Source organism: Miscanthus floridulus, unplaced genomic scaffold (genome assembly GCF_019320115.1).
Source record: "Miscanthus floridulus cultivar M001 unplaced genomic scaffold, ASM1932011v1 fs_902_2_3, whole genome shotgun sequence".
In the NCBI taxonomy this organism is placed as follows: Eukaryota; Viridiplantae; Streptophyta; class Magnoliopsida; order Poales; family Poaceae; genus Miscanthus; species Miscanthus floridulus.
Window position 1 is genome coordinate 48,776 of NW_027097429.1, and position 11,225 is coordinate 60,000.

At 44.3% G+C, this 11,225-nt stretch overlaps 2 protein-coding genes across 4 annotated transcripts; both read right to left on the minus strand.

The window, feature by feature from the left end:
* Positions 1-1,588: 1,588 nt before the first annotated feature.
* LOC136533497 (zinc finger protein ZAT9-like) lies at positions 1,589-5,059 on the minus strand. The gene is made up of 2 exons (XM_066526040.1): positions 4,923-5,059; positions 1,589-3,538 (listed from the first exon to the last, which is right to left on the minus strand). Exon 2 carries the CDS (start codon positions 2,606-2,608, stop codon positions 1,772-1,774), a length of 837 nt encoding a protein of 278 aa, XP_066382137.1. The 5' UTR covers positions 2,609-3,538; positions 4,923-5,059; the 3' UTR covers positions 1,589-1,771.
* Positions 5,060-5,468: 409 nt separating this feature from the next.
* On the minus strand, positions 5,469-7,575 carry LOC136533498 (cysteine-rich receptor-like protein kinase 44). Of its 3 annotated transcripts, none has more exons than XM_066526043.1 (6): positions 7,418-7,575; positions 7,200-7,322; positions 6,856-7,040; positions 6,192-6,382; positions 5,850-6,111; positions 5,469-5,688 (listed from the first exon to the last, which is right to left on the minus strand). In XM_066526043.1, exons 4-6 carry the CDS (start codon positions 6,363-6,365, stop codon positions 5,492-5,494), a joined length of 633 nt encoding a protein of 210 aa, XP_066382140.1. In that variant the 5' UTR covers positions 6,366-6,382; positions 6,856-7,040; positions 7,200-7,322; positions 7,418-7,575; the 3' UTR covers positions 5,469-5,491. The 3 variants fall into 3 exon arrangements, with proteins under 3 accessions (XP_066382140.1, XP_066382138.1, XP_066382139.1); XM_066526041.1 differs by having other exon boundaries at positions 6,192-6,493; positions 7,418-7,573; XM_066526042.1 differs by having other exon boundaries at positions 6,192-7,040; positions 7,418-7,573.
* Between the last annotated feature and the right edge of the window lie 3,650 nt (positions 7,576-11,225).

The following is an 11,225-nucleotide window of genomic DNA, read 5'->3' on the forward strand; positions in this document are numbered from 1 at the left end:
AGTACTCTAATAACAATTGTCAAACTTCACCAGGAATTCACACTGGTGACGAACGGAAACGACTCAACTGTGGACACGCGTTTTCTCTTTCTATTGCCCCTGTTATTCGCCGATTACAGCAGATGGAAACTACTAGCACACAACGCGCTGGTCTTGCCACGACTACATATGCCAGAGGAGTCCATCCCCACTACGCGCTGCACCCACAACTCCGGTACGCAGAGCGTCACACACAGTGGTGGAGCTAGGAATTATACGGGGGCCGGTCAAAAGACCCAACATGTAAAAACTAAGTGTAACTCAACTCGTTAGGTTTTCTTGTGATGACTGTCGGAATTAATTTATTAACTTGAACGGGTGCTCGTAATTTCTTATATGTATCCTAGGATCTAAGGCGCTATTTTTTCAGTGGTATGTGATATGCTCGTTAACAGCAAGACGTCTTGGGTGACTTTATAAATCTTGAGTACCGACTCGGTCTTTTTCATTGCGATAATTTTATTATCTAGTTGTGTTTTGTATAATTATATTATCTAGAAGATATTAATAGGTATATATGACAAGAATTTTATATAATCTCCCTCTTAATATAAATAAAAAATATTAAGTCATACTACTAATTTTTTTTATTGTGAAATATTAGGGGGGGCCATGGCCCCTGCCAGCCCCCCCTGGCTCCGCCACTGGTCACATAGACTGCGGCTCGTGCACGTGCTAATAACCCAAAGAAATGACACGCTAACAAACTATCGGCCATGTTCGTTTCTCTTATAATCTATCTTTTTCAGCTTGTTTTTTCAGCTGAAACAGTATTTTTCTCTAACAACAAATCAGCCGAAACAGTGTTTCGGCTTGTTTTTTCAGCGAAGCGAACGGGCCGATCATCTACAAGATTTGCTGATAGAGAGTACTCGGCGAAAGAGCAGTCCACCTTTAACACAAAACAAAGTAGTAATAACAACAACTGCAGAATAGCAAACAAACATAACACGATGGGAGCTATGACTGATGTTTGGTTATGTCTTACTGTATGTATTTGATTACCTTTGTGCTCATCGGACGGGCCTCTAAAATAGGTCTGGAAACTCTAGCAGAGACGCATGCAGATTCTACTCTAACTCTGGCACCTCTCCAGTAAATTAGTAAAACCAAACACACCCAACAAAACTAATGGAGCGTGCGAAGCTCTCATGTTGCAATCGTAGAATATTATTGTAATATAGTGCATTAAGTCACATTATATTTACATGATAAAAAAGCTTAACCAAGGATACAATTATGTTTGTGTTGTAGTATCAAGAAAAATATATGTTTGTGTTCTGCCCCACTTATGTCGCACGGAAAACAGGAGTTGCAAAAAGATAGGAATAATACACTAGGCATATGACAAAAGCATATATATATATATATATATATATATATATATATATATATATATATATATATATATATATATATATATATAATGATTTTTCGTGTCGTCTTGCAGTGAAGGGAGAAGTGATGTGTTTCGTAGGTTCTCGTTGGGTCGAGCCCTGCACTGCACGTATTTGCTCCATCTCAACCATCTTTAATTTCCACCCGCTGTCATCAACAAGACAACACGATCAGGGATAAAAAAAAAGACTATTCTACGGAAAATGTACGCACAAACATGAACCTAATCCACCGAGGCAACGCTATGGTACTCTCTTTAGTGGGCATCTCCGAGAGTTCTCTAAATATTCTCATAATTCTTGTTTTTTTAGAAAGATGAGGAAAAAAACCCTCTTCAACAACTTCTAATATTTACTTCTAATTTTTTAGGACTTAAAAATTCCTCCTCCTTCCACGTAACTTTACGCGGCCGAAGCCACGCGCAGAGAGCAGGTTGAGGCACTGCCACCGGCACGCACCCGCCCTTGCCTTTCTTGATGCTGGCGCGGTGGCCGCCGAGCGCCTGGTATGACCGGAACACCTTCCTGCACACGCCGCACTGGCGGTGTCTGCCGCCGCGCGGCGGGCGTGCGACGTCGTCGTCGTGCTCATGATGATCGGCGCCATCGTCCGCGCCGGCGACGACAAACGAGCGGACGGTGCCGTCGTCGTCGTCTTTGTTCTGCTCGGCCGCCTCCGAGCTCCCCGGGCCGCCCCGGCCGGATCTGCTGGACCGCGTCCATGAGTCCCGAGACAGCATCACGAGGGACATGGCCACGTCCTCCACCGGCGTCGCGTCGGAGACGCTGCTCGCAGCTGGCTGCTCTTGCTTGGGATCGGACGACGCCACCGCCGCCTGTGGCGGTGGCGGCGCGCGCCGGCGCGCCTGCTTCGAGCGGCGCCAGCTCACGACGGCGAACCGCGGGGACGACGACTCCGTGTCGCTCTCCCCGTCCTGCACGACCGATGACTCGCCGCGGGCCACCCTGCCGCCGGACAGTCCAGGGGAGTCGTCGAACCTCTTCTTGGTGCCTTCGCGTACAACGCACGGCGTCGGTGGTGGCTCCTGCTGCGCCGCCGGCTTGTTGTCGCCCATCTCTGTCGACGAAGTAGACGCCAGGGAAGGGGAGAGCGGCGGCGATTGCTGCCGCGACCGCAGCGACGAGTACGCTGCAGCAGCCGACGCGGCCATGAGAGGCGGAAGAAGTGTGAGAAGGAGTAGGTGACAAGCATCGCTCCTCTCCACCGCCTAGCAAGGCAGAGCGAGACGAGGAAGGAAGGAAGGGACGAGTGGGATCGGAGGAGGTGACAAAGAAAGGTGTCGGGCGGTGTCGGGCGGCGCCACGGGAGGAACGCCACAAGCCTGTGGCTGCCGTTTTCAGTGATTGCTGACGGGGATAAAAGTACTCCTAGTATATATATTCACAGATCGATCGGTGGGCTGTAGAAAGTAGAAGCCAGATCACTGACTGGAGCCTGTGGCTTGAGAGAGACCCAAGCGGGCTAGCTGCTGCAGTCTGCAGGCCGCCCGCCACCGCCAGGCTGGCCAGCTCAGAACCCGGCCGAATCAAAAGCGCGACGACGAGGACTTTACGATCGTCGAGCGCGTCTCCCAGATGCTCACGCAAAGGACCAGCAGGCAGCAGCTCTCGATCGATCAGCGATTCAGCGCCACTAGCTGCCAGTGGGACGCTTGCGCCGCGGCGGTGCATTGCACACGGCGCAAAAGGCAAAAGCCCGCCGTGAAAGCCGCCCCTGCTCCTGCTGCAGGCCGCCCCTGCTTCTGCGAGCGTCACCCTGGAGCCCTTGGCGATGAGCGGGTTGATCCTTCTCGGTCTTGTTTCCCGGCGTGGAGTTGACGACGATGGAGCCGTCGCAGCCCCGGACGAAGCAGAAGCGCCACCGAGGCGACGACGAGCGCCTGCTTGCTTGCGTGCAGGCTGCTGCTTGCCTGCTTGCTTGCATGGTACTGTATGCATGCTCTGTTTGCTTGCCTGGTGGCCGGCCGCCGTTGCCTGCTTGCCTGGTTGTCGACTGCTTGGCTAGGGCAACACGACGGATGCAGGCGGCGGCGGCATGGATACGCGTGGCGACGAAGAGGTTTGCGTGGAAAAAAAGAAGACTGCAAAAAAAAAACATCAAATGAGACCGGCATTTGATTTTTTAGAAGTCAAATATTATGAACTATTAGAGATGAACTTCTTTTTTCCTCCTAAAACCTTTTTAGGAGTTGGCAAACATAGACTTTTTAGGAGAATATTTAGGAAACTCTTGGAGATGGTAATACCCAAAAAAATATGAACCATTGCTTTTTTTTAGATTTGTTGAACTAATTATTTATTTAATCTAAGAAAAGCAAAAGGAAACATTGTCAAATGCCCACGTCACACAGGAGACAACAAGAGACGACCCCTTCTTCTTTCCATGCACAGCCTTCCTTTTTCCCCTTTTCGTGTCTAGTTCCTTCTTTTCTGATTGTATCCTTTCTCTTCCTTTTATACTGGAAGCATACCAGTGTGTTGCCACGGGATTTTCTTAAAAATAAATATGTTTTATATATACCATTACTATATGGTATTCTGTATACTGTGTATATATACATGAATTTGACTTGCATCATATTTTATTGTATCAGATCCGGTAAAAAATTAGTAAACTAATAGAAGAAAAACTAATAGAATATTTGATCACATTATAGAAGAATAGGTGATGAAATAAATAGCATATGTAAATGACTTGACGTTAGTAGATCAGAATTGCTAGCCTACACCCAGTTGTTTTGGGAGCAGGTATCAACCGGATTTTTGGCCCTTAGATTAGATAGGTGTTGCGTTCTGGACGATAGGATCTGCCTGTTCGCTGGCGCTCTCTCCGTCGCGGCCGCTGCTTCGTCTCCGGACAACAGTCGGGTGTGTGTGCGCGGCTGACCAGGGAAGGCAAGGCAAGGGATAATTTGTATTTTTTCTGAAATCTGTGCATAATTTGTGACCAATTTGATGACATTTGTGAAAAAATTGATATACATTTGTCATAGAAAAATAATATGATTGACGAGTGCATAAACCCCAGATATCCTCACCAACCCTATTATCAGCACTCAAAGACAGGTTAAGCCAAGCCAATTGGCTTATGACACCACTCGCGACTTAGTGGCGCTCCAGCCAACTGGAATACCAAGTTGGAGGGCGCCAATCGACACTCTGGGGCTCCCGACTGGACCTCGTCCACAAATATCAAGCCGCTGGTCTCATATGTGATCGATTTTGCATGTTCATCTGGGTAAATCCAATTGATGCCTCCGCGCATGGAGATTAGTGAATAACTTGTCGCTGTGCAGGCTAATTTCTAACAACAGATATAGATAATGCACTGCATCTATAAGAGGACACTAATTAAGATCAGAAAAATGGAGCATGAGTGGTTATTTTGTTCAGACATGCATATTAATTTGGACAGTCTTATGAAATTAAGTGTGGAGAGGTGCAGTGCATATTGAGAGATCATACCTTCTCAACGACACTGGGGGGATTTCCAGGAGATGTACATTTTGGTTCTACTGCATTTAGAATTTGAACTATGTCCAGTGAAGTAGGCCTTTTATTCGACTCAGGTTCCAGGCACTTCAGGGCAATAGAGGTGCATTGTTGCACTTGTTGGATACACATTTCTGGTGACATATGCATGGGTGTTATTTCTATAAGTCTGTTCCTCCAACTTCCAACCACCTAAACATTTGCACAAGTAATTTATCAGAAAAAGACATTTGCATAAGTAAGGTAGAAAATTACAGCATGTAATAATACTGATCTTACTTTGTCTGTATAGTGCTTGAGAGATGTTTCAGTTGTCTCGCTGATATTGGGATAGTCCCTGCGACCTGTGATTATCTCTGTGATAATGACACCCAAACTGAATATATCTTCCTTAAAGGAGATAGATCGCTGTTCTATGCATTCTGGTGCCATATATCCACTGCAGAAGAATTTAGCATAATCAGCGGTAGGAAATAGTAAAAAAATGAAGCTTCAGCAAGAGGCATAGCTTACGGCGTTCCTTGAAGCTTTGCAGTGACAGTTCAGGATTTTTCTTGACTCAAAAGCCTTGACAAATCAAAATTCGCAATTTTTGGCATCATCGTGTCATCCATCAGTATATTTTGAGGTTTAAGGTCCCAGTGAGCAATACGACGTTTATCATGAAGATAATGCAAACCTCTGCATACTCCCGTAATTATCTTATATCTCTCGTCCCAATCAAGGCCCGAGGTCTCATCTGTAGAAATAGATCAACAAACAGAGAAACTATAATTGAATCTATCACTCTGTAGCTGTTGATATAATGACACATTTGCTTGTGTTCTAAACTTCTAATCAGGTAAATTTTGCAAAGGAAAAGAAAAAGATAGAAGATCTCAGTATTGTATTTCAACATACCAGATAGATGCTTGTCAAGGCTTCCATTACAAAGAAATTCAAAGCAAAGCAAACATGCACGTCTTTGAGCCACAACATGTTTCCCACTATATTCCATCACTTCCGACTTGGTTTCGAGACAGTAACCTACAAGTTGTACGATATTTTGGTGCCTGACCTCCGTAAGACAAATGATCTCATTCTCGAATCGGTTATCATTGTCCAGCAGATGTTTATCAAAAATGTTCTTTACAGCAATAGTTTTGCCACTCCGGAGAACTCCCTTCATAGGATGTAGGTAAACAATTCATTATCTTTCTGTTACCATCGGTTGAAATTGGAGTGAGAGAAGAATGGACATACCTTGTATACGACTCCACACCCACCCGTGCCAAGTACTCGTTCAGTGGAAAAACCGCATGTGATGTCTTCCAAAAAATCTAGTGGCAAATATATTAATGGTTCTGTTTTTGGATCCTGCAGCCTTTTCTCCAATTTTTTCTCCAATATTTCACGTTTAGTAGCTCCACTACCCATTCCTGATTACTTGAGCACTTTTATAGGAAAAACAAATGTGGGTGCTCCAACTTGAAAAACAATTTCTCACAAATGCATACAGGAGAACAAGAAACCAGCGCTATTGTGGGCTAGCAAATTGATACGAGCTGTTTTGTATGAATCAATATAAGCATATCAAAACGAATGATGGAATAAACAAAGAATTCTTGTCGAGTAAAAATGACAACTTCTAGATAAATCACATTTGATACTAAAAATAATTCAAAATAATTCTATGTATAAATGTAACAGTAATATATTACAAAAAAAATCACTCAGATACCAGAAAGAAAATATAAAGTATATGCAGCATCCAGATTTATAATGATTATTGATAAGAGTTCTAAACTCCACCATAGGATGAAAACAGAGCAAGTGAGCAACCATGAAAAAGGCAAGAGCAAGCATCTGAGACATTGCTTGCTAGTGAACAAAAATGGAAATAAAATTTTAGGAGAGATGGACTGACCCCTTATTGAGATGTATAGACAGAAAATATGAAGACGGGATAGGTCACAGGTAGGATCTGCTTCAACAAAGGGGATTGCCAGAAGACAGCAGGGGATGAATACATTCCCATCCTCTCCCAAGAATTTTTTTTGCTAATGATTAGGTAACCAGAGCAGTATGCCTCAGCAATCCAAACTATCCCATCTACAAATTAATAACAACCAGAGCAGTGCAATGGTTAAAGCAGAGCATACTTGGCGACCTTTAACAGAGAAACAAAGTAATAATAACAACTGTAAAATAGTAAGCAAATACAACACGACGGGATGTATGACTGATGCTTATTGGGTTACGTCTTAGTACTTGATTATCTTTTTATGTGCCTGATGATGTCAACCAAGTGTTGCCTGTGATCTGTGTTGGAGATGAGTAGCAGATATTATTTAGTATGGCTCGCTACCAGGATCGAGGGCACGCTCACCTCACCTGTACGTGGTTTGTTGGGAGAAAAATAATAATCAGATAACTAGTAAAGACGAAAGGAAAGTCGAAATGCCAAAGCAAGAGAGTTCTCAACTTACAGGCTCGATCGACAGGGATCTACATGTTACTTCCATGGTTCTGCATCAACGCTTCCTGTGAGCTTCCATGCATCTGCTTCTTACAAAAAGCTTCAGCGAGAGAAGAGAGAAAGAGATGAGAGAGGAGCTAGCACACGCTCATCTGTAAGTGGCTTGTTGGGAGAAAATCCAGATAGTAGCTAGTAAAGAGAGAGTGAAAAAGGCCGAACCGGCAGTTGTCGGTTTACAGGCTCGATTGCAGTGATGGACATGTTTCTTTATTTCAATGGTCCTGCTAAAACATTCCCTGTGACCTGCCAAGTATGATGCTTACAAAAGGTACAAGCCGAAACCCGAAAGAAGAGGAAAACAGAGAGGCAGGCTTAGTGACTAATGGATCGTTTTTCTGTCTGAGCTCTATCTGGAGGCTTTATGTAAAGCTTCCTGGAAATGCCTTAGTGCGATCTTCCGTGTATCCTTTAATTTCCACTGAATTAGTTTTACTTTCAGGCTAGATAAAGGAACTTGCCACCTTGCCCTGATCTGACGTTGCTACTGTCAACTTTGCGAGCATTGGATTGGATCCCATTGCCCACTAGAAATGATGCAGAAGCAGAAACCATTTTTTACTCATCATCAAAGGGGATAACCAAATCTCCACCCAATTCGGAAATAGGAAGAGAAATAAACAAACCTCCAACCAAGAGTGATGTTGACGCCGCATCTGACGGCACCTACGGACGGCGTCGCCGCCGCGGTTGTCTCCAGTCCACGACTGCCTTGGAGGTACAGAACCCACACCACGTCCATGCCATAGGGTGCTTCCGCGCCGTAAAGCACGCCGAGAAACGCGTCACCGGCAGGTCGGATGGCGAGGGATCTCGGAGCAGAGCAACTCCCCAGACTGGACTGGACCGGACGGACGGATCTACCGCCATAGCAAAACTAGTCCTAAACTGCTACGAGCTGTTAGGATCGGTGATTACCTCTTTGTGTGTAACCGTAGATCCGGGACGACCTCTTCCTTCCTTTAGGGTTCCTCTAGTCATCCTGAGATAGTAGCGTCGTGACCTCGCGGACACCGGTGTCGAGGCAGCTCCGGCTCGGTGGCGAGGTACAGTGGTGGCGGCGGTAACGCTGCAGGGGTGACGGCGGAGACCCTGCAGGCGACGGCGGTGGTCGGTGGGGCACATCTCGTCGCTGGCAGCACGTCTTTAGATCGGTTTAGGATTTCTCTGTGGGTGGGATGGCGGCTCCAGTGAACCTCATAGTGCGAGCCCTCATCCCCACCTTCCTTTTATGTGTGCTGTGCGACAGGGGCCCACCAACCGAATTAGGGTTGGGCACCCCCGATCAGGGAGCAGAGACAAGAGCCCAATAGGCCGTTGGACCTATTGGTGGAGATCAACTAACATTATCCCCCTTGATCTCATTTCATCTTTCACTTTCATATCATTTACTTTTGTTCATTCCATTACAGATTAGCGTATAGAGCATATCTCATCGTCACGGTCCATTGCCGATAGACTTAACAGCTACAACACACTACTCTGTTCTGAAATAGATACTTATCTTTGGGCCTTCTTTTGTCCAAGAATTTTATAGGCTTTCCCTTAAACCCATGCTAGCTACATGTTCTCTGAACACCATGTTCTCTGAACACGTTGGGTGGTAAGCCTTTTATGAGCGGATCCGCGAGCATCTTTTCTGTACTTATATGCTCAAGACTTATGACTTGATCCCGGACTTTATCTTTCACAACATAATACTCTATGTCAATATGTTTGGCAGCACCACTTGACTTATGTTGTGAGTATACTGTACTGCCAGATTATAATCGCAGTATAACTTAAGTGGTCTATAGATGTCGTCAACCACCTTCAAACCGGGTATGAACTTCTTTAGTCAGTTCACCTGCCCGTTGCCTCATCACACGCTACAAACTGTCATACATTGTGGACGATGTAGTGATAGTTTGCTTTGAGCTTTTCCATGAAATAGCTCCCCTTTGCGAGATGATAGAAAATCCATGTCTCGATATGTATTCACTCTCGCATAATCAGAATCTGAATATCCCACTATGTGGAGTCAATCAGATCTTCTATACATCATCATGAGGCCTTTCATTCCTTGCAAATAATGCAAGACTTTCTTTATCAATTTTAGTATTTTGTTCCAGAATTGCTCTAGAATCTGCCAAGTAAAAAACCCGGTAACAAATGCCAAGTCAGGGCGCGTACATACTTGAGCATGTTGCAAGCTTCCGACAGCAGAAGCATATGGAACCACTTTTATTTGATTGAGCTCATATTGGTTCCTGGGGCATTGAAAATCCCCATATCTGTCGCCCTTGACTATAGGAGCAGGTGAGGGACTACATTTGTGCATACTGAATTTCTTTAAGATCTTTTCTATGTATGCCTTTTGTGACAGTCCTAATACCCATTTTCTTCTATCTCGGTGAATCTCGATCCCTAGAACGAACGAGCTTCACCAAAATCTTTCATATCAAGTTTTGAGAACAAAACTTCTTTGTCTCCAGTTGTAGACTGACATCACTACTAGCAAGTAAGATATCATCCACGTACAGAACTAGGAAGATAAACTTTCCATTCTTAAACTTTGTATAGACATAATTGTCCTCTACATTCTCTTTAAAACCCAAAATTCTTTATTGACTGATCAAACTTCAAGTACCACTGTCTTGAAGTTTGCTTTAATCCATAAATAGATTTCTTTAGGCGGCATCCCATTCGTTCTTTTCCTTCCATGACAAAACCTTTCAGTTGTGTCATGTAAACATTTTCCTCCAAGTCTCTGTTGAGAAATGTCGTCTTTAAATCCATATGATGTAATTCTTAATCGTAATGTGCCACTAATGCCATTATGATTCTGAAGGAAAATTTACATGAGACTGGAGAAAATGTCTCATTATAATCAATCCTTTCTCTTTGCATAAAGCCTTTTGCCACAAGTCGTGCTTTATATCTCTCTATATTCCCTTGAGAGCCAAGTTTTATTATGTAGACCCATTTACAGTCTACTGTTTTAGCTCCTTTAGGAATTATTTCCAAGTCCTAAACTTTATTGGCATTCATTGGTTTCATTTCATCTTCCATGGCCTCAAGCCACTTTGATGAATGATCATTTCTTATGGCTTCTTCAAATGAGGTGGGATCATCCTCTATTTGAAATTCATCAGTGTAGTACACTTCACAATCAGCAGGAATAGCTGATTTTTTAACTCTTTGAGACCTTCTAGGGGCCTTCACATTTGGCACATGTTCTGTTTAAGGCTGTTGTTGCTCCCCCTCATGTGTGGTAATAGGTTCTATAGGATCTTGAAGAACAGGTTCCTCATCGTCATTCATTGTTGCCACAGGTGGGATAACAACAGATGCTGGCACCATGGTGTCTTGCACTGTCGGTGCAGCGACAGCAGGTAGTGAGAAAAATGGCTCATGAATCATTGGAGTGGACACATACACCCGCTTCACTTCAAGGTCAATTTCTCGAGCTACCATACTCTCCCTGATCAACTCATCCTCTAGGAAGACAACGTGTCTCATTTCCACAAACTTTGTATGTCTCTCTGGACAGTAGAAAACGAAAACCTTTTGACTTTTCTGGGTAGCCAAACAAATGGCAACTTACTGTTTTGGGATCTAACTTCCCAATGTTTGGGTTAAATACTTTAGCCTTAGCAGGGTTCCCCCACACACACGCAAGTGGTTTAGTGAGGGTACTCTTTCTGTCCACAACTCATACGGTATTTTGGGCACCGACTTACTTGGTACTCTTTTGAGAATATGAATGGGTTTTTTTTAAC